Raw genomic sequence first — 23,767 nt, 5'->3', positions numbered from 1 at the left:
ATTTAGGCTTGGTAATGTCCCTACTTTGCTAGAAAAAAGAATGTTGTACTTCATTGCAGATCTCTGGTAGTTTCCTAGGCATCACAGTCTTTAAAATGTTGGCATTAGATAGTTCCATCATGTTGGAAAACATAGATTGTTCCTAGTGTGAGTTCACATGGTAAGCCAGTAGTAAAGCCTGGATTAGAATTCAGATTTTCAGAACCCTTTTATAGTTTGTTTGGCAACTTCATAGAATTTGATATATAAGATGGGATGCCATGTACTCTTAAGTCCTGTGGTCACAAACATTGAAGAGTTGTGTATGAATCCTAGCTGCCACATAATATCTAAGAGCAACAGTTTGACACAGGAAATGATAGTAAAACAAGCAGATCAGAGCATAAGACTACACATATGTATATTCTCCTCTACTCAACAGCTTGCTCACCTGGGCATGTCCACACACATACATCAGAAGAGATTTTTTTAAAAACAGCCTGCTAGTTGGTTTTGATAGGCTTTGAATGGGTCATTATAGTTGGACCAAGCCCATCAAGCTGTTTAATATATAGGCACAGCCACTTGAAAACTAGTGGCTGTTGGCAAATGAATTAGAGCTCCTCCCAAAGAAGCTGCTGTGAAGGGTGTGTGCGTATTAAAATAAGTAATAATATGATTGACAGGCACTTTATATTTTCCTTAGATTATTATAGCAGATAGTTAAACTTGTGATTTTTATAATCATATTTAGTTCTAAATTGAGTGATTACCTTTGGCCAGCTCACCTGGGTGCTTTGTTTTTATGGCTACTAAGTTGGATGGCCACACATTTAGATGATGATGACTGAAAGTTACAAACTGAAAAGGTGAACCTTTTTCCTTTCAGTTTTATGGATTTTAACTTGTAAAATTTTAATAATTTAGTAAAATCACTGTCTTTGAATTTAATTTAAGAAAGCTCAAGTATTGATTCTATAAATGACCAGAAGATGGTACTTAAGAATAAAGCAGACAGAAGTACAAAAAATGGTGAAAAGTTAATGGGCTTAAGCTACCTAGTTAATAGACTAAAGTGATATTAGTAACATGCTAATAGTAAAATGTGGGAAATGCACTGTTGCTGTTTTTTTTAATTTTCCCATATAACCTCAGAAAGATTGCTAATATGTGCTAATTCCCTCTCTTGCCCATGCTTTTACACATGGACATTCTGCTATTTAGCCTTATGATTTTGTATTTGGGGAGCTTAGTTTATTTATATGTGTACATTTAGCTACTGGTATAATGCACAGTAATTTTTTGTTACATGAGTGTTTATTTCGGGTAAATTAGAAAATGAAGATAATGTTGGGGTGAGGGAGACCTATAATCTCTATAATTATTCTTTTATAATTTCCTGACTACTCTAATGTATGTATTCTATGAATGGAATGGTGTAGTAAGTATTCCCGTGTGAGATAATTTTTAAAATTCACTCATCAGGAAATGATTAATGCCTTCTTTGGACAGAAAATTGGGCAGAGGACTTCTAGGACCATCTCAACTAAGTCTAGGATTTGTGATCACCTGGAAACATTGTACTTTGCTGTTTAATTTACATTCCTGTTCCTATCATCCTGGTAAAACCTCTCTGCGATTTTTCAGTAAAAGGACAGTTTTTATCATTGAAATACATAGAAATCTCATATATTCACTGACTTTAATTTAGGGAGAAAAGACTATTCAGACGGTACCAACAGGAGCAAAGCCAGCTATTATCACTGCTACGAGACCCATCACCAAAATGATTGTAACTCAGCCAAAAGGAATAGGTTCCACAGTTCAACCAGCAGCTAAAATCATCCCGACAAAAATTGTTTATGGGCAGCAAGGGAAAACACAGGTATGCTGTAAGATATGATGAATTTTCTTGGCTCTGGTATATTTCAAACTTCTAAAATTCCGTGTTAGAAATTTGAATGAAAAGATCAGTAATCTTTAAAAAAATAAGATTGTTAAAAGTTATGACCAAATGTGTGTAATTGTCTGTTTTCAAAATGTGTGTTTTTCTCTTCAGTACTTTTTGGGGGGTGGTAGGTATCTAAATATTTGTGCCATGTCATAAGCAAAGATTGGAGAAAAAAACTCCCTTAGAATAAAATTTGCTGAAGGTATTGTTATTTGAGAAGTAGGTGTTTGAGGGAGAGTGGTAGTTGTTTGGAATCTCTCAAAGAAAAGTATTTTTTATAAGTTAATATGGCCTTTGAAAGCACTTTATTTACTTATAAAATTTATTTTACTTGAAACCTAAATAATGAAGAAGCTAGAGAACTGCTCAATTGTCAAGCAATAGAAGATAAGGGAATTTTTCTGGAAATTTGCCTAGAAAATTGAGGCTCAGGATTTAATCTTACATTGCCAGGGTACTATTTATTTTGTGAGAATATCAAAGGAAGTAATGTCAGCTTTGGTTGAGAAATGGTATCCTAGAATTTTTGTAAAAGGTATTAATTTGCTTTTAGAATGCATTCCCTCAGAATCATAGTCAAATAGTTTGCATATCTAAACAAATAAGTTTTGTGATTAGAAATAAGTCCAAATTGCCTTTAAGTTTCAACTGTAACAATTTTCATTTGCTCCATCATCTAAGTCATAGTATAATCCATGTTTTCATTCTTGAATTCTTGAATGAGTGACTTAATAAGAGTCTGGAAAGGTTTAGAATCTTACATATGGAGAATAAAAATAATTGTGGTGAGTTAACACTTTCATTCCAGGCACCCAATTGAAGTCAACTCCTAGAGTTCAAATTTTGAAGTAGAATAGTTCAGTTTGAAATTTTTCTCCCATTTTATTTGTTTTAGTGTCTATGGTTTTGACCTTTGCCAGGAGTTGATCTGTCGTACCGTATTGCTTCTAATGATAGTTGTGTAAGTCAGTGTTTCTCCTGGGATTTCTTCAAAGATGACTTATGTCCCAACCATATTTACTTTGCACAGGTGTCTCAATTAGGAATTTCATTTGGTTGCTAATGAAAAGAAACCTGAAGAATGGTGGTTTAAACAAACTAGGGTTTTGTTTTTATTATGTTAATAAATATTCAGGGGGTGCCTGGGTGGCTCACTTGGTTAAGTTCCCGACTTCTGCTCAGGTCACGATTTTATGGTTCATGGGTTCGAGCCCCACATCGGGCTGTCTGCTGTCAGCACAGAGCCCAAATGATTGGGCTTCGGATCCTCTGTCCCCCTCTCTCTCTGCCCCTGCCCTGCTCGTGCGCTGTCTGTCTGTCTGCCTCTCACTCTTTCTCTCAAAAAAATAAAATAAATGTTCAGAAGGAAGAAATTCTGGACTGTTATTGTGCCATTGGGAATCTAGGCATCTGAAATCCATGGTGGGTGGCTGGCTGTCATTCTAGTGTATAGCCAACAGACTGTAAATGACTTCTGAAGTCATTATAGACAAGAAAAAACAGGGACAGAGCCTCTTGTCAGAATTATGGCTGTTGCATTCTGGCATGTACCATTTAAAATGTTGTATGTGGCTTGACTGTAATTTGTTCATAGATGGAATTAGTCTTTGATAAACAATGCTGTGCCCAAAGCATAATTAATGTACAGAATGCTGTTTCCCATGTCGGGAAAATATTAGTTCATGACTAGAAGTTTAGCATTTTAAATAGTGCTCTAAAATTTAAACTGGGTATATTTCTGCTTTTCTTCTAGGTTCTTATTAAACCCAAACCAGTGACATTTCAAGCCACAGTTGTTAGTGAACAAACAAGGCAGCTGGTCACAGAAACATTACAGCAAGCATCTAGGGTAGCAGAAGCTGGTAATTCATCTATTCAAGAGGGAAAGGAAGACCCACAGAGTTATACAGATAGTAGTTCCTCTTCTACAGAGTCCTCCCAAAGTTCCCAAGGTAAGATCCATTTTACTCCTGACTTATCGTAATTATTACCGACATAGTACCCTAGTTCCGAAATAGTTGCATATAGGGATTTCAAACAAACGTGTGCTTTGACTTGTGGAGTCTTTTGATTTACTTTCTTTTGTTTGATACGTAATCAGTGAGCTGAAGTTTTGTTTTTGGTAAGGCTTACCGTTATGTTCATGATGTCATGGCATGATGTTCATCCAAAGTTACCAAATAATTGGTAAACTTTAGATGATGATTTTGACAGGTAGGTATTATCAAACTGGCTAGTGCTGTGATTCTTTTTGTTTCCTTCTGGGTAAGAAGAAGTATGCAGGAAAGTAAATGTATCTTTTGAATGGTTATTGTTGAACCTTGAGAAAGAATCAGAGTGGCCAGAGGTGGGCCATGAGTGGGCTATAAATAGAGTGACCATACATTGCCGTTTGCATAGCACAAGTCCTCGTTTATATCTGTTCTAGCCTAATTATTAATAGCATGCCTTTCCACTCTCACAGGTTTCCTAATTTAGATGATACTGTATGGTTGTCCTAATTATAAGAAAGGAGCTATGAAGCCAGACTCCAGAGTAGGGAAGCTCTTTATCCTCAGTGCTATCTTAGTTATGTTGTTCATCTAGGAAGTCTCTTGAAATAAATTTTTAATCATAAGCTTTGAGACCTGCAAATCTCATACTCATGTCTATCAGTTACCTTAACTGCCCTTATTGTCAGGTGGTGGGTGTATTTATGCCTATGCTTGCTTGTATGCTCGGATGCATCTAATAAGCAAAGCTGTTTATCTTCCCCTGGTCATCACTCTCTCACTCCATTCCCTCTCCTCACCTCCCCATTATTCTCTCAGGAGTGCTTTCTAGGTATCTTCATTTTTCTACTGCAGATTCTTCATATTATACACTTTTATTATTTTAATTCTTTAAAGGAGTCTTCCCAGATTAGTGGGAAATTCAGATTGCTTACATGGTTCATATTGCTGATTATTCCCTTAATCCATTACTTCAATTATTTGACAGTTACTTATTAGTTTATACTACATACTAAGCATTGTTCTAGGCCCTGTAAACATTGAGTAAAATATAGTTCTTGTTAAAATCTAGAGTAGGGGATTAAAAAATACACGTGTATAACTTCAGTAGTAGTTTAATAAGTTTATTAGTAACAAACAAAAATGCCTAAGGCTAAAAATTCACATTTCAGTGAGAAAAGGATAAGAAAGCTTCACAAAAGAGATAGCATTTGAAATGGTCTTTGAAAACTCATCAATTAAAAATAAATAAAAACGTTGATTTTAACAAACTATATGGCACTCATTTTACAAAGTAGATAGTTTTCTTCAGCATGTTATCAATGATAGTAATATTTTCTGAATCAATTTACTGAGATTTAGTTTATCATTCTATACTGATTATAAATTAGTCTCTGTACTAGTCACCATGGAGTGATGCTTATTATCTATTTCATTCTATCTTTATTTCTTAATGATTTGATATTTACAGATTCCATTCTTACTTCAACACATCAGCTGCATTTCCCTCTTTTATTTTTAAGCCTCTGGTTCCTTGAATAATACTAGCCATTTTTTCCCTTGAGAAATATTTTTATAGAGAGCAGGTAAAATATTTAGCTCATGAGTTGGTGCTAAGAGGGGAACATGAACAGTAGATGTTTTTATATCCATAATCTAGGGTTCTCCTTTGAATTTGCTAGTCTTTATCTGAGGGAGCTATGAGCCAATCATTACTTCCCAAACATGCCATTTCATTAGGCAGTCTTCAGTTTTCATTCTAAGAATGGGACAAAAGTTTGGCTATTTTTGGAAGTAATTCCATCTAAGGTTTTCTGCTGTTCAGTCTGTTATTATACATGGTTTCATGTATTTTTATTTGTTCTGTATCATCACATATTTTTTCTTTTAAAAATATTCTGTAATATGGAAAAATTTCAGTTCAGAATAGGTATATCTAATATAGTTGACTATAAAGCCAGTTATTATAATCTACATTCCTCCCCCCTCCCCACCCCCCTGCTACTGTCTTTAGTGCATTCTCACAAAGACCAGGAGCTGGGAATATATATGCTATGATTTAAAGTGAAAGAAAGGGATAAAGATTTTGGTCAGTCTAAGATCATGCTGGTTTTCAAACTATACGAGGATCAAACCTAATGGAAATGTAAGCACTACATAGCAGTTCATTTTTCCTTTATATTGCTTTTGTGGTTTTTGCCCCTCCCCTGCTTTGGTAACTTTTTCTTTTAATGTAATTTCAGACTTACAAAAATGTTGTAAGAAGAGTTAAAAAGAACTGTGATTTTTTTTTTTTTTTATGTTTATTTTTGAGAGAGAGAGCACGCAAGCAGGGGAGGGTCAGAAAGAGGACAGAGGATGCAAAATGGGCTCTGCACTGACACTAGGGAGCCTCATGTGGGGCTTGAACTCACGAACCGTGAGATCATGACCTGAGCCGAAGTCGGAGGCTCAACCGACTGAGCCTCCCAGGTGCCCCAAGGTGCCCCAAGATTTTGTTTTAAAGTAATCTCTACACCTGACGTGGGGCTTGAACTCATGACCCCAAGATCGTGCCCCCCAGATTTTAAAAAAAGAAAGAAAAATTTAAAGATTATTTATATTTTGTTTATTTCCAGAAGGTTTTAAGGTGGATTGGGTAGAATACAAGATTATATGAAGTAAAATGAAAGAGAACAAGGAGAGAAAACCAAGAGTAGGGATTTAAGATGGATTTAAGGTATGAGGTAAATACGGAAATGCATCCTGTATCCTATATAAAAGACATCACTTTATTTTTTTTTTTTAATTTTTTTTTCAACATTTTTTATTTATTTGGGACAGAGAGAGACAGAGCATGAACGGGGGAGGGGCAGAGAGAGAGGGAGACACAGAATCGGAAACAGGCTCCGAGCCATCAGCCCAGAGCCCGACGCGGGGCTCGAACTCACGGACCGCGAGATCGTGACCTGGCTGAAGTCGGACGCTTAACCGACTGCGCCACCCAGGCGCCCCAAGACATCACTTTAAAAAATGCATAAGACATCACTTTAAGGAGGTCACAAATTTGTTTCTAGGGTGATTTTTCCAGAAGCTTTATGATCTCAGTAGATTACGGTGAGGGTGGGGAATAAATCCAGGTTAGGCAAAACATACTTACTACAGAACTTTTCAGAGCCGTTATGTGCTAATATATATTGTGAAAAATGAAGAGTGGTGTATATAATGTAAAACACCCCCCAACTTTTTTGACCATAGAACCTTTTGCAGAACATCTTGAGGAACTAATGTTCTCTGAAACATTTTGAGTGATGCTGTCTAGGCAGTTACGTACTGTGAAGGCCTTGGGTTTTAGGACAGTACTTCAGAGGGAAGGTATATATTATATCATAGAAGGGACATAGACATCTTAGGTTTAGTTTAGAAGGGATGATTTAGATGCGTAAGGCATCTGGGAATCATTTTATATGAGGAATGGTCAGTGGAAACAGGACATTTCTCATGGAGAAGAGAAGATGAGGATTGGGTTGGGGACATGGGGGTTGTCAGTTTTCCTGAGAACTGTGACATGGAAGAGGGAAAAGAATTGATCTTTGTGGATACGTGGACAGAAACTAGAACCACTGGGTAGACAGGAAGACCTGTTTTCCATTTCATATAAGAAAATTTTCTCATTGTCATAACTGCAGAAATGGAAGGAAACTATATTAGAAAGTAGTGAGTTCTCTGGTGTGGCAGTTTCTTTTTTTTAATGTTTTTATTTATTTTTGAGACAGAGAGAGACAGAGCATGAGCAGGGAAGGGGCAGAAAGAGAGGGAGACACAGAATCGGAAGCAGGCTCCAGGCTCTGAGCTGTCAGCACAGAGCCCAATGCGGGGCTCGAACTCACAGAGTGCGAGATCATGACCTGAGCTGAAGTCGGACGCTCAACAGACTGAGCCACCCAGGTGCCCCTGGTGTGGCAATTTCTTGATTGGTGGTCACAAATTTTGTGACCTATACTAAAATCTTGTGAAGATTTTAGTATAGGATTGGTGATAGCATTAAGTGAACTGTTAGATCCCTGCTAGCTGAGAGGTCTTACTATTCTATGAAAGTGTGTTATAGGCCTTTTATGGTAAAGTCACAGGAGGCATTCTTCCACAGAGATGCCTGATCTGCCTCTGCATATAACAGTACAGTGTGTATTTCTGGTACCTAACAGGCAGTAGATGTCCAGGAAATATTTGTTAAATGACCCATGGGGAAAGACATGTGAGGGTTAGCGGGCCACCATCCTCATAATCAAATGGTACTGTGAGATCAGGCTCTTGGTGTCTCAGTTATTGCACCCTGACCTCAGCATCAGACTCAATAGGCAGTAGATTTATCTAGTCTAAGAAGAAGCCAAGAGTAGAGAGGAAAATCACTCAAGGAATGGTTTTCACATCTAGGTTCACACACTCATTCTTTGTCTCAGCTGTTGAAGTTGCCGCAGTGATACTGTGTGATGGTTGGCTCTTCTCTGGGTGTGGGCAGAAAGAGTGAACCATCTCCCCAGTCCCTCCCCACAGGATAATGCTATGTGCGTTGATGTCTCTGACAGGTGCTCCCACGTGGAAATTTGTTTTCCTTTCTCAGTCTATTTCTACCTTATCTCTCTACAGATGCAATCCTTGCTTTCTTTTGGATTTTCAGTGAATGTTACGGTATTGGGTTGCAGTCATTCCGTGCCTGTAGGTTCTCTCACCTAGCCAAGGAATACTTACATTGCCATGAGAATTTCTTAAATTTGAGAACGTAGGTTTTATAAAAAGAATGATTCCCTAATAAAATTAGTTCTTTTAGGTATAAGTTCTATTGTCTACTTAGAATGAGTAAAGAAAAATTGTTATGTGCATCACATGACATTTGGCATTATAGGATAGTGTCCTTCAGTCTTCTAGAATTTGGGGGGAGGGTATACCTCCCTGGTGTGGCATATATTCTACTCAGTGTTTGAGGGGCAGAGAATACAGTTTGTTAATGGTAATTAAAAATTCCAGTGCTATTGTATATTGATTTGTTTTCTTTGGGAAGGCTTTTTTCTTTTTAAGAGTCATTTTGCCTTCCCCAATCTGTTTGGACAACTTTGTGGTTTTCAAAAATATAAGGTTCAAAGAAGGTTGAACTTCTGTTGAATTTATTCTCGTTTATATGAATTTTTTTCATTCTTCTATGATGCTTTCACTGACTAATCCAATTCAAAGCAGTCTTTTTCTTTCTATATATTTGTCTTGTTTGCCCTAGTCATTTGATTTTTCCCAAGAATACAAAGCTATATGTATGTTTGTTTTAGGTCTCCTCCATTGTAATCTAAACTTGGCGGTGGGGATTGTGCCTCTATATCCTCCATAATTTTTGTCCTGTATGGTGTCCTGGACAAAGGAGTTTAGGAGCTTAATAGTAGTCTCGTCCAACCTGATTATTCTGCAGATGGAAAACTCAATAATTTGTTGCTTCGTTTGATGCACATTTAGTATTTACTTGCCTACCTTTAGCATAAATATAATAAGCCTTGAATTAGGGCCTTAATTTATTTTCAAACTAACACAACATCTCAGAATCGAGAACTTTTAGGACACAGCAACAATAACATTTCTGTTGTCCTTCATAGTTTATGAAGCTCTTTTACATATATTATTTCATTATATCCTCAGAAGTCCTGTGAGGTAGATAGGTAATTTTATCATTGCCAACTTAGAAATAATGACACTAAAACCCAAGGACTCAACTTGCGAATAACAGATAGAGCTGGGGCTGTAACCTAAGACTTTGAACTCTGATGTTATACGTGTGCTATTATATCATCCTGATTCTAGATCATCTATCCATTCTTGTTATTGGCGGACAGGATTTCTTTTCTGTAGTTCAGCCATCCAAAAATAAGTAATGTTGACTGGATGCTCAGGTTGTAATACAAAACACATCTTCAGATGCATTGGGGAAAATAAAGACTCCTACAGCATTTTGTTCTTACTATACACAAACATACATCTACTTAGACAAATGCACACCTATTTATTATAGCAGTTATCACATTGAATTGTAATTTGTCTTTTTACATGTCTGTCTCCCCAACCAGATTGTGTGCTTCTTGAGCATCCTCTGAGTACTCTGTAAGCTCCTTTATATCCTCAGTGCCAAATATAGACTCCTGCATATAGGTGCCCAGTTTGTTGAATCAGTGAATGAATGAATGAGTAAGTGAATACAGACATGAAAGATATGCCCTGTGGGGGCTTACAGTCTTCTTGGGGAGATAAAGCATGAAGTTTACAATAAATACAAAGATTTAAAAAAAAAACAAAAACAAATTGTTTTTTTTAAGAGAAACTTTGTTTATAGGGTTTTTTTTTTTTAACTAATATAAAACAGATTCCCAGCCTGTAGTTCATGTAATTGCTTCCCGGCGTCAGGATTGGTCAGAACATGAGATTGCAATGGAGACTAGCCCCACCATAATTTATCAGGATGTATCCAGTGAATCACAATCAGCTACTTCAACAATCAAAGCTCTATTAGAACTCCAACAGACAACAGGTATGAATTCACATGCTCAATTGAATGAAGCATGTTTTCTCTAGAGATGGGTTGTGCTAAAATACTACCACTGTTATATTTTCTTTGTTATTATTTGAGCACATTTCCCCCCTCTGGACTGGTCTATAATCATTGCTGCAGTCTGTTTCCTTGTCAGTTCAATAAGATGTGCACAGGAGTACTAAAGGATAGACTAGTTAGGGAGGAAAAAAAATGGCAGAGCCCTTTCTTTTCTGTCTCCTGCTTGAAATGGGCAATCCTGTTGCCTCTTTCACCAGAAGGGAGTAGTTTCTATCATTTCTAAGCACAAGGATAGATGTGGCATAGATGTCAGTTCCATTTGAGAAGAGTAGGAGGCAGATTGAAGGGCCCCTGCCATCCTCCTTGATATTGGTGGGGCAATTTTGTGGTCATAAAACACCATTGATGGCCCTTGCTAGCATTCTAATTGGTTTTATCTTTATATTTTCATTGTATCATTTAACCACTTGAGCTTCCATGCAAAGCTGCCCTCATTTAACAAGATCCCACTAGTATTTCTAGTTACTAAGTATCTTCAATAAACTAGGCAAAACCCATGTTAGTTATTACTGACTTTTCTATTACAATCAGTCAAAGATTGTTAGAGTATTTAAGGGACCTTAGCAATGATCTCATCCAAGCCTTTCATTAATTTATGCATAAGTAAACTGAGATCCAGAGACGTTACCCAATTGGTTAGTGGCAGAGTTAGACTCCATGTCTTTTGATTCCTAATTCAGTGTCCTCTCTACTTGTGGGGTGACTGTGGTATTATTTTGGTTTGGTTTTGCTTTCTTTGTTTAAATGATTATCTTGATTTTGTCACTTTATATGCTTCATGGGAATAATCTGAATGATCACTCAGTGGACTTAATTACTGGTAACTAACTATTTGTTGTAACATCCACCTTACACTAGCCAAAGAATATGAGCACTTAGTATCTTTGGTTAATCTTTCTATTGGTGTTACTTTTGGCCTTAGGCCTTTCCTTAGTTTCTTGTTTTTGACATACTCAGCCATTTCCATTAATGTCTCACAGAGGGTGAAAACCAAGTAAGTAGATTTTATAGAAAAAATGACAAGATAGAAAGTAAATTTATCCATGGAACCCATTCTTGATCCCAGACCACTCCATAAAACATTTTTGTAGGAACAGAGAGGTCATTTTTTCCTAACACTGAAGATTTTTGTTCTTTAAGAGCCATTGAATACTTGGTAACATTTCTTTGGGGATTATCTTAAATTTTTAATAGATCAAATTAAACTAGTCATTGTATTGTCTGTTCTGGGTAGGTATGATCTAGAGCAAATCATGCTGTATACTGCCTATTCACCCTTTGTTTTCAGGTTGGTAAACTCCAGAATACCAGGAACTACCTTGAAGAAGGGTAAAGGAAATGTTCTAAAAGGAGTGTGTACAAGGGAAACCGATTTTTTAGCCTAGTCATAATGGGGGATTTTAGTCTGATTGCATATGTCCTTCTTGCTAGGCTGCTGGTTATGGTTGCATAAGTTGTGCCCATACAACCATATAGAGCAGTCTGCTTTTTTCATTTCAATTCACTGTCTCCTTAGTCACCGCCAGTCGTGGCACCCCAGAGGTCTGGCTCGTTATTCCCATGGACAACTCTGGTTTTGATACTTGTTTGTAACGAAAGTTAACTTTTCCCCTGCCTTTTCTATGCAGTAAAGGAAAAATTGGAATCTAAACCAAGACAACCCACTATTGACTTGAGTCAGATGGCAGTGCCTATTCAGATGACCCAGGAAAAGAGACATTCTCCTGAGAGTCCATCCATTGCTGTGGTAGAGTCAGAACTAGTTGCTGAATACATCACTACTGGTAGGTGTCCTCTTAAAAAGTAGTATTAAGGTAGGAGAGCTACCTTTCTGGATTTGATGGGATGGTTGTTTGGGGGAGAATATAGTTTTTAAATTTTTTTTTTTTTTCAACGTTTTTTATTTATTTTTGGGACAGAGAGAGACAGAGCATGAACAGGGGAGGTGCAGAGAGAGGGAGACACAGAATCGGAAACAGGCTCCAGGCTCCGAGCCATCAGCCCAGAGCCTGACGCGGGGCTCGAACTCACGGACCGCGAGATCGTGACCTGGTTGAAGTCGGACGCTTAACCGACTGCGCCACCCAGGCGCCCCATATAGTTTTTATATTTCTAGATCTTTTTCCAGTTTGCTCTGAAAGCAAATTTTCATTGTCCTTGGGACTTAACCCTGTCTTTAATGACTAGGGAAGAAAACCAATCAGTTGTTACAAACTGGCAGCTAATAAAAAATTGCAAGTTGGCCATAAATAACGTCTGTGCATATAGGGTGACAGTTGTAGAGAGAGGATAAAATACCTTTTACAGAAGAATAAATATTTTGATGCATCTAAATTTTTTTAGTTTTGGTGGAGGGGAGAGGGGAGGGGAGATGGGTCAAGGGAGAAAGGAGGTATAAAATCCAATACCTTTTTTGATGTAAAGAAAAAAAATGTGGGAAACTTTAAGTCCCTGTAAATACTTAGGAGTTCTGGTGGAAGGCAAATTAGGCATTTGTTTCAAATGTGGTCTGGCAGCAAAACACTAATGAGAGTTTTGGATGGCATAGATAGAAAAGTGGAACAGGAAGGATAATAGATTCTTTCTCTCGTGTTCTGGCGAGACCACACCTGGAATACTGCCTTCTGTTTTGGACACTTCGTTACCTTGAGATTTGAAATCGTTCAGAGAATAGTAATGTGAATAATTAGGGGTTAGGAGAAATGACTTACAAGGCAATATATAAAGAATGCCTGTCTTGAGTTTTCTTAAGCAGTAATTAAAAGAGAACATAAAGTTACAGATACTTAAAGGATGTAAATACCAAAGCAGAAGAGGGACTGTATGGTATCATTTTTGGAGATATTTTTAAGACTAACGGGTTAAAATTGCCAAAAGGGAAAATCCAGTTAAAGACTGTGGAAAGCCATCTAGCATCTTTCTTCAGAGATATTTAGCAAAAAGCTAAATAAAGCAGAGGGCAGTATGTTGGGGAAATCAGTATTAACTTCTGGGGATAGACTAGATTATCAGTTGGTAAATAGAAGAAAAGACCTATGATTTCTTCCCTTACTTATCCTTTTCAGAACGCACTGATGAGGGGACAGAGGTTGCTTTTCCCCTTCTAGGTAAGTGGTGTGCATCCATTTGTAGCATAACTGAAGGTAAAATATTGTTGTTTTGGGGGGGACTAGTTAAATGGATGCGCTCTACTCTGATCTGGTAGAGGAAAGGTAAGCTCCGCTCAGTGAAAAGGAGACTTTCCTTTTGCAGGAGAGTGGGATCCTTTCTCAGAAGTGAGCAGTTTGACATTGGAAAAAATAAAAGTTGTTTACAGAAATAAATGACTGTTTTATCCTGTTCTTATGGCCCAGTTAAGGTCAATTCAGCTGTTTTCTGAATGTTCACTCTGTGACCTCCTTCCATGATCTTCTCCCCATCATATCCTCAGCCACATTAAGCATTTTCTTTGACTTCGAACCCAGCTCCCTAGCCCTGACCTCTTGTATTATCCGGGAGTGGGTATTAGTCTTCTCTGACGTTTCTGCATGCTGGGGAATTACTGTGAAGAGATTTGTAGTATCTTGAGTGAGGATTATTTTTAAATGATTTTAGTTGATCGTCTGTTAAATCCATTTCATTTCTTAATAAGATTCTAATGTCATAATTATGAAGATGGGTATGGACAGCAGAAATGTTCCATATAATCTGATAATTTCATGAGAAATTATCTTTATTTATTATTCTTTCAAGTGTCATTCATTTCTGATGATGCTTCCATCAATAAAAAACTTTATGAATTTGCTTGTTCAATTTTAATATTATGTGATTTGTTTTTCTCCTACTCACATGATAAATGATTTCAGCAGTAGTTGTTTTAATGTCAACACTGACACCCTTTTTTTCCGTTTGGTTGAGCACATACGGAAGATTTGGTTAACTCATATAATTTAAAATGTACGTATAAAGCATACTGTGAAACGCAGTAAGATACTGCATTACATTTTTACCGGTGATGCTGCCTGGAATCTCTTATATCACATGTAGGCGTGTGTATAAGCAACAGTAGAAAAACTGTGTTTGAGAATATAGATAGAATGAGTTAAAAAATAAATAAAGCTTATTTATATTTCACTGGGTAGTTTTAGTTCTGTACTCATAAGACCTAAGTAGCACTTTGACATTGATTTCTGTAGTGATCATCTTACCCTTGGACATTCCACTATGATTTTTCTAAACCTGGAACCACTTGAATATGGAGCTACTTGAAATTGCAGATCAAGATATATGAGCACTGGAATCATGGGTTATTGAGAGGATTTTTACATTCTCAAAAACCTTAGCTAATTTTACAGATTTATTGTACTCTGTTCTTGTTTCAGAAAGTTTGTTTCCCAGTAACCATAAGCATTTCTAAAGCTCTGTAGACTCAGAGGTGGTGAATGTTTTACTGTTTAAAAAGTTGAAGCTGAGGCTGGTAAAAGATGATGGATTGGCACCAATGTCGATGTATCGTTTTACATCTATCTATCAATATAAACATAAGTATATAGTTTACCGCACTTGCCCTATGTACCAGAGAAGGACCTTTGTACCTTTGTAAGAGAATAAGAAATGGGGTTGTTTTCCTTACTGAATTCTCACCCGTTTATGTCACATGAGCTAAATTGCAGAAGATGAAAGAAGAGCGATTTTTCTGTTCTTTTGTTAACTTTATATTGTGGTAGTTAACAATTTAATACTTCATAATTTAATTAAATTTATATTTTAATACTTAACATTTTCAGCCTGTTACTTCATTTGATCCTCTTCTAGGTAGAAAAAATTTATTATCCCATTAAACAAACAAAAGCAAAACCTCTGAGTTTTAGAGGTTAATGGAATTTTGTTTTGTTTTTTTAGAGGTTCATAGAATTTGAGTGACCTCTTCAAGTTCGCATAGCTGTTTGGTGGCAGAGTGGGACAGAATCCAGGTGTGACTCTTGGTCCGGTTCTTTCTGCAGTATCATTTTGACCTCTCATATCTTTAGGAACTGTAAGGCTGCAAGACAGTGTCTACTTCATGTAAAAGAACGGATGTTTCTGGGTGTTGTATTGCATTTGGAACTGGGACCAAGAAATTAAAATACCATCTTAGTAACTTAAGTATTATCTTAGTATCCTTAAAGATACTAGTCTGGGATTTGATTCCAGAAAATTCATGATTGTTTTTGTTACCTTAATGGGGTGAAGGTTCTTGGAGAAAGTAAGTGCGGTTCACAGGAGGATGTAACTTTAAGGGGTTTGTTCCTCCTTTGTGATGACAGTTTTCAAAGTGCTTCCACATTTCTCATCTCATCCTTATAATAGCTCTGTTATTCCCATTTTACAGATGAGAACACAGAGTCTCAGAGAAGATAAGTGACTTTCTCAGAGTCACACAGCTCATAGATGGGCAGACTCTGGTCTTCTGCCTCCTAGTTCACAGTACCACACTTTCTCTCTGTGACGCAATCTCACAGACATTTGTTTAAAATGACTACTGGTTACAGATGCTGTGGTGATTTCTGGAGAAATATCATCACCTCCTCTATTTTCAGTCAGCCATCGCTCCCAGCCCCAACAGCCCTCCCAGCCCCAGCGGACCCTGCTCCAGCACGTGGCTCAGTCACAGACCGCAACACAGACTTCGGTGGTGGTGAAGTCCATCCCGGCATCTTCCCCTGGAGCGATCACCCACATTATGCAGCAGGTTGTATCTCTTCTTTCTCTCCCTACCTTCTATAACTGCTCCTTTTTGAAATAAGGTTTAGTTTCATCTATTGTAAGAAAGGAAATAACTGAATTGAAGAAGAGTATTTGTGTCGTTCTTTCATCTGTGAGGACTGAGGAGAGGGAATGAATTGAGAGTCTCAACACTGGAAAGTAATTAAGAAACAATATTCTTGGATCTTCTGCAAACTTGGAACATTTCAAAAGGGTGGCACTTTCTAGATGAATCTGTGACTTCAAAAGTGGCCACTGTTTCTATATATTTATTGTTACAGAAGAATTTATCATGTAGGTGAGATTTTTGTAAATGAAATAGAAGTTGGCTTCTTTAGCTGTTTGTTGCTTGGGTTTTTGCTTTTATGATGAATTCTCATGGGGAAACATTACAAATAAGTAGGTATAAATATCTGACTTTTATTATATGTGACCAATTAAATAGGAGGAAGAGACCCAATGGGAAGGAGAAAGAGTTAATATAAAACAGAAAGTCTGGTACCAAGGGTAATGGGGATAAGCTAATTTTATGTCAGCTACTGTGCTTTGAGCTTTAAATACATTCATTTGTTTAAATCTCACTGTGATCCAGTAAGGTGGGTATATTATCCCTCTTACAAATGAGGAAACTCTGTTCACAGAAGTTAAGTAAAAATAAGTAACTTACTCTGGGTGGCAGAGCTAGGATTTAAACCCAAAGCATCCTGCCTCTATACAAAGTGATTATCATAGATACCAGATTTAAGCGTGACGTATCATTAGTTGTCACATAAATCACCATCAGTTTGACTGGTAGCAGTTGATCCTAATTGTAAGCAAATTAACCTGAAAGGCAATAAAGAAATTGTTGAATTAAAAACCTGTATGTGCAAGGTCGTTCTGAGATAAGGGAGGGTTTCAGTGGAACCTCAAAAAGTTTTAAAGTTTAGAATGAAGGAATAACGTGACGAGGAAGTGGGAAGGATGAGGTTGGGGTGGATTTTGTGTCACTGAGGGAAGCCAGGTGGCCAGAGGTTTAAGTGGGTACCAGATCTCAGCCTGGAGTCTAGCCCTCACCTGGCCAGTCCTGACATTGACCTTTTTCAAGGCACCCAGAGAGGTCAAACAGACTGGCCCTCACCATGTCGCTCAAGATCAATACCTCCTCCCCTCGCTGTTAAAACTGACACGGGAGAGTCTCCTTTTCCGCTGACAGGAGTGCTCTTGTCCCTCCCCGGTCTCCTTCCCTCCTGGCATCCGAGCCTCTGGGAAACTGTTGCCTGCTGGGCCCGGAATATGACCAAAGGGGCGAGGAGGACTAGTACAGAGGGTGGTTCACACGGGTTTGGTGAAGCCCGATGAACCGTTTTCACTCTGACCGGAGAGGCCCTCTGTGGGGACCCGGACGGGCATGTCCCTCAGACAGCGACTCTGACTTACTGGACAGCATGGCCAAAGTGGGCTTCTCTGAACTTTGACTTTTCTCTGGACACCTCATACCTGGGTGGCTGTGTTCTTTCTTTGGGTGGCTCAGTATCGCTGATGACCAGGCTAGACAGCTGTGTCCTGAGTCAGGGAGCCTGTTCTTTTTCTGTGTTGGGCTGTGCTTGCAGGGTAACCTTATTCCTCTTACCTATAAATTCTGGGTCCACTTTTCTTATAGAAAAGAGTAGACCAGTTGTTGCAGTACTTAATTTCTAAGAGTTGAAATTACAAGATTCTCAATTTAAAGCCCCCTTTAGATTTAGAAAACTTGAGGTCTCATGGTCTTTTTAAGCTCTTTCTTCTGAAAATTTTTGAATGAATCTCATAACCAAGTCTTTTCCAGTTTGAGGAAAATGTAGCAATGTAGGTGCCTTTACTTTATTCTTACTTTGTGCCTTTTTTACTCAGGCATTAAGCAGTCACACTGCTTTTACCAAACACAGCGAGGAACTTGGAACTGAGGAGGGCGAGGTTGAAGAGATGGACACTTTAGACCCTCAGACAGGTCTGTTTTACCGATCTGCCCTGACTCAGTCACAGTCAGCTAAGCAGCAGAAACTTAGCCAGCCCCAGCTGGAACAGACTCAGCTGCAAGTGAAAACTCTGCAGTGCTTCCAGACTAAACAGAAGCAGACCATCCACCTGCAGGCAGACCAGCTCCAGCACAAACTCCCGCAAATGCCCCAGCTTTCCATCAGGCATCAGAAACTCACCCCTCTCCAGCAAGAACAAGCACAGCCCAAGCCAGATGTACAGCACACACAGCATCCCATGGTGGCCAAAGACAGGCAGCTTCCTACCTTAATGGCACAGCCCCCGCAAACTGTAGTACAGGTGCTTGCAGTGAAAACCACGCAGCAGCTCCCTAAACTGCAGCAGGCTCCGAACCAACCAAAAATCTACGTGCAACCCCAAACCCCCCAGAGCCAAATGCCGCTCCCAGCCTCATCAGAGAAACAGCCGGCAAGCCAGGTAACGGAATATTGGTAGCATGCAAAGTTAAGCTTCTCTGTTGATGGAAAAAATGAGAACATTACGATCCTATCGTGATTAGCAGTGCTTTCTCCTGGCAAGAGGAAACTCAAAAGCCTCATTTATGCTGGTATTACTTTACCCCATCAGAAGGTTGACATTAGGGAAGAAATGCACGCATTAATATAGGAAGGACAAATAAAGCGTAGCACTCAGAACTTGATTTTCTAGGCAGTTTTTAAATGAAATCACTTCAGCATTGATCAGCAGCACGGAGAAGCGAGATCCCTAAATTATTTGTATTTTTTAGGTACAAAATTTTTTTTCCTATGCTCGTAAACTCTTTTATCTGTGGTAGTAATGCTAAGTAAACTACACAGTCTTTTAAGGAGCTTCATTGAACATCTTCCTTTGCAGTTTACATCATCACTCTCTAGTTAATAAATTTATCTTCTAGATTGCAGAGGAATTATCTGGATATTCGAAAGAAAAATTATAGTAGGGAAAACCAGTGGCTTTAGAGTAATGTATATATGTGTGTATATATTATAAATACATGTATAGAGAATATATTTGTAAGATGTCTTTGAAGCAAAAAAAGTCGAAAAACCCTGCTTTTTATTTTTAAAAGCTGAAGATGATACAAATAATTTGAGAATGGGTTGAAGGTATACTGTATGGGGATATAAATCCCAAAGGGAAGCAAGGCTGCTGCGACTTTTTTTTCCTTTATGTTATGAACCTTGGCTGGCTTGACAGAGGTTCTTTCAACCCCTTCTCTTTCCCTAGGTTTCTTAAAAATAACCAGATACTTTCCCATCCAGCCCTTGTATTAAAACACCAAGCTTCAAAACGTCCTCCTAGTATACCGCACAAATGTTTCTTTTGCCATATTATCTGGGGTGTTTGATAGGTTTTCTCAAAGAGATGTAGCTGTAACACACACAACCCCAATTTGTTTTCAGGTGGAGCAGCCAATTATAACCCAAGGATCCTCTGTTACAAAGATAACTTTTGAGGGGCGCCAGCCTCCCACAGTTACAAAGATAACTGGTGGCAGTTCTGTGCCTAAGCTGACATCACCAGTTACAAGCATATCTCCCATTCAGGCTTCTGAGAAGACAGCTGTGTCAGACATTTTGAAAATGTCTTTGATGGAAGCTCAGATTGATACAAATGTAGAGCATATGGTAGTGGATCCCCCAAAGAAGGCTCTTGCCACTAGTATGCTCACTGGTGAAGCAGGATCATTACCCTCCACCCACGTGGTGGTGGCAGGGATGGCGAATTCCACTCCCCAGCAACAGAAATGTAGAGAGTCCTGTTCAAGTCCATCTGCTGTTGGCCCTCCCTTAACGACAAGGAAAATCGATGCACCAGGAGTGCCTACAACAGGCCAGTTCATGCGTATTCAGAATGTAGGCCAAAAGAAAGCTGAAGAGAGCCCAGCAGAAATTATCATCCAGGTAAGAATTGGAAGGAACATGAGAAACATTGGGCATCTTGGGGGTTGTGGGTTTGGCATGTTTGGGAATGTCACAGGAAGAGTCAAGCCAAGGTGGCAAAAGACAAAGTGATTATTTTTGAGATGGCATTTGACAAATTTGGTTTAATACCTATTACAAATATAAAAATTTATATTTTCTGGTAGAGAATCCTAGAAAATCGGTGGATGTTATCATGGCACACCTTAGAGACAATCAAGAGCCCTAAGCCCATATGTCAGCTTGGTTATTATAGATTCAAAACATACTTGCCAGTGTTAACTCAGTAAAGTCAGCCCAGAAAATCAGCAACTTGATGGGGTCAAACTTTGGGCTCCCCGGTCTTTGCTCAAAAACTCCTGAGATATAACTGGATTGTATTTTATCTCAAGTTAATTTTAGGGATCCTTTTCTTTGAAAAACACACTTCTTTATCTTGATACAGATTCATGGTTTTCAGGACAATAAAACTTTAACTGCAGTATCTGGAGAAACATGTTGTAAGAAAATGTTTCTGTATGATTTAATTTTATATTTAAGTTGGGATTAGCCATAAAGTTTTGCTTTTTTATTTCAATCATTGTTACTGAGAAATCTTGTTATGGTTACTGTCCTGCCTTGGTAAGTGAATGTAATGAATTATGCATTGGCAATAGGTCTTCCTATGCCTCACATTCCCTTCATTCTAAAACTCATCTGTCATCATGCATAATAGATCAAGACTGAAGAATTATTGAGTCCAGACTAGCCCTTAGAAGTTGTGTTTTACTTCCTTTTCTCTTTGTTAGGGTATCGGGTTGTTTTCTTGCCATAAATTCACTGTTGTGTGACTTGGAAGTTTCTGTAGCAAACTTTCCCTTTGCCGTGATGCCAGGCTATGAGAGAATGCAAACCGACCAATATTCATCCAAATATGATATAAATATAGGGGGGAAATGCTTAAAGGCAAAAAGAACTGGCCGTTGAATTATTAAATGATTTGTTCCTCCTGTAAAAATCGTTGTTAGTGAATTAAGTAATTCTTTTTTTTTTTTTTTTTAAGTTTATTTATTTATTTTGAGGGGGTGGGGAGGGGCAGAAAGAAAGGGAGAGACAGAATCCCAAGCAGGCTCTATGCTGTCAGCGTGGAGCCTGACTCGGGGCTGCATCTCAAGAACCATGAGATCATGACCTGGGCTGAAATCAAGAGTCAGACACTTCGCTCGCTGAGCCACCCAGGCACACCTTAAGGAATTCTTGACAAAGGATTTGTTGGGTTTTTTTCCCCTGAAGAAGTTAGAGTGTGGTGGAAAAGGAAGGAGTTCCTAGCTTCCCCACTCACTGTTTAACTTTGGGCAGGGCTGCTTAACCCTGCTGTGCCTCAGTTTCCTCATCAGTAAAACGGAAATAAGGAATGCCTATTCTACATCACTGATGGAAGGATTACACCAAAGTGAGATGAAGCGCCTAGCACAGTACCTGGCTCTTAGTGATTGCCCCATACATGGTAGTTATTTATTACTATTTCTGCTAAAATTTTCTGTGGCTCCTGAGGGTTTAAATTAGAATGCTCACTAAGTCGGAAATTATTTGGGATTGCTTATTTGGAAATGATTTTCTGCACTTTATGAACACGGCTAAAAATATACTTCATGTATCAAGGATGGTACCTAATGAGTAGGCTCTCTGCAGAATATGCCAACTAACTTTTAGCATATACCATGTGCTAGGTAGCTATGTCAGAGAGAAGGGGACAGTGGTATAGTGGTTAAGAATCAAGCTTTTGGAGTCAAAAATACCTGGATTTGAATCTCACCTTTGCTCCCCCTTACCAGCATTGTGGTTTGGAGTCAACCTCTGTATTTCAATTTCATTGCCTATGAAATGGAAACAATATCAATTACCTCACAAGGTTGTTTTGAGGATCAAGTGGGAAAATGTATATAATGCAGCTTGTTAAGTGTCTGCTATAGAGGAATACTCTGTAAAGATAGCTCCTGTTACTATAATCATCATTAATATATTGTTAGACTATTTTCAGATCTTACTAATTATACTTAGCTTTGACCTGAAGTATTGATTTTACTGTTTCGGTAAAATAGTACGGGGATGAATGAAAGAAGTCTGCAGAAGTGCTTTGATCCCTTGAAAAATGTTTTATAAAAATTCAACATGTTTAATAATAAGTGCTTTGAGTGAAAAGCATTGTTCTTTGTAGACATGTAATCTGTATTTCATTTGTTCATTCATTCATTCATTCATTCATGCCACATGTATTATTTAACCTCTGTGTTCTAGGCACTGTGCTAGGTGCAGAGACTAGAGGAATAAATAAGATGAATGTATCTTCTGTTCTGAAGGAGTCTGAATGTGTGGAATTAATAGAATTTTAGAATCTTGAGGATCTTTAGAGTGTATCTTCTCTATCTCCTTTTACACGAGGTTAAACTAAAACTCAGTGAGGTGAAGTGACTTATTCAGAGGTCCACAGCAAGTCTGAACCAAAGCTGAACTAAAATCCAGGTTTCCTGACCCCCCTGGGACTTGAACACAAGGATCAGCTATATGGGACAGAGTGAGGAAAAACAAATAACACAAAACTCCACTATCCTAGATTCAGTGCCTTGACATCTTGCAGTATTTTCTTGACAATGTTAAAATTAAATTTACATCCCCCCTCAAAAGAAGATTGTTTTGGTCAGGTATATTTTTAAAATGATGATATTCAATTTTGCTCTGGGACTTTTAATGTTAAAGATAGGTTATTCATTTGGCAAATGTTTATTGAGCATCTAATGCATGACAGCCCTGTTCAGAGCTCTGGGCATCTAACAATGTAAAAAGATAATCAAGATATGTGCTCTGATACATATTCTCATGGAGTTTACGTTCTAAAAGCGAGAAGAAAGATTAACAAACACAGTAAATGCAATGAAGAAAAATTAACAATGTAATAGAGGGGGGGGTGGGACCTACCCAGTGATCTGGTTGCATGGTCATTGAAGGAAGGCTTCTCAAAGCCTTTTACCCTAAGCATTGGAGCTAAGATGCAGATGAGAAGATGGAACCAGCCATGGAGAGACTTGGAAGAAAAGTACTCCAGGAAGAAGGGAAGAGCTAGTGGGAAGGCCCAGGGTACAAGTGAGTTTGGCATATGCCTGGAGCCACGATCAGAAGTTTGATATTATATAGCAAGTACGACAGGAAACGATTGTAGAACGTTAAGCAGGGGTATGATATAAACAGGTAGACCTTTTAAAAAGGTAATAAAGTTGAGAAAGAAGAACCTAACAAGGCAATATGGCCATAATATGTGTTTGTCTACTGGTGTTTTTATTGTTTAAAAGACAGTATTGTCCTCTCTCATTTTCAAGAAAGTATTACTATGTGACCCAGATAAATAACTTCCTTTTGAACTAGTAGAGGGTTACCGAAGGTTTTAAAATTTTTTGTGGTGTCAGCAAATTAATTCTTCATCTTGCAGATAATAATGAGTGAAATCTGACTACATTTACATTTAAAATTTGCTTAATGGTCGAGTGAAAATGTCCTTTAATGTCTGTCTCTTGAATTAGGCACAGACTTCAGCCTTCTTTACTAG

At 38.2% G+C, this 23,767-nt stretch overlaps 1 protein-coding gene across 14 annotated transcripts in view; it reads left to right on the top strand.

Annotated features, from left to right (window-relative positions):
• The window catches only part of EMSY (EMSY transcriptional repressor, BRCA2 interacting), an 89,067-nt gene that overhangs the window by 62,922 nt on the left and 2,378 nt on the right, over window positions 1–23,767 (top strand). For 6 of the 14 annotated variants that reach the window (XM_058687717.1, XM_058687708.1, XM_058687713.1 and 3 more), the window contains 8 exons: window positions 1,691–1,864; window positions 3,684–3,882; window positions 10,298–10,462; window positions 12,172–12,327; window positions 13,609–13,650; window positions 16,054–16,253; window positions 18,140–18,703; window positions 19,669–20,169. In XM_058687717.1, the coding sequence (XP_058543700.1) occupies window positions 1,691–1,864; window positions 3,684–3,882; window positions 10,298–10,462; window positions 12,172–12,327; window positions 13,609–13,650; window positions 16,054–16,253; window positions 18,140–18,703; window positions 19,669–20,169 (2,001 nt within the window). The remainder of the gene's footprint in view (window positions 1–1,690; window positions 1,865–3,683; window positions 3,883–10,297; window positions 10,463–12,171; window positions 12,328–13,608; window positions 13,651–16,053; window positions 16,254–18,139; window positions 18,704–19,668; window positions 20,170–23,767) is intronic. The other 8 variants (XM_058687712.1, XM_058687710.1, XM_058687709.1 and 5 more) reach the window with 5 other exon arrangements.

This window comes from Neofelis nebulosa, chromosome 10 (genome assembly GCF_028018385.1).
Source record: "Neofelis nebulosa isolate mNeoNeb1 chromosome 10, mNeoNeb1.pri, whole genome shotgun sequence".
Lineage (NCBI taxonomy): Eukaryota > Metazoa > Chordata > Mammalia > Carnivora > Felidae > Neofelis > Neofelis nebulosa.
Note: the sequence above shows the minus strand (reverse complement) of the source record. Positions and strands in the feature narration are given on the sequence as shown.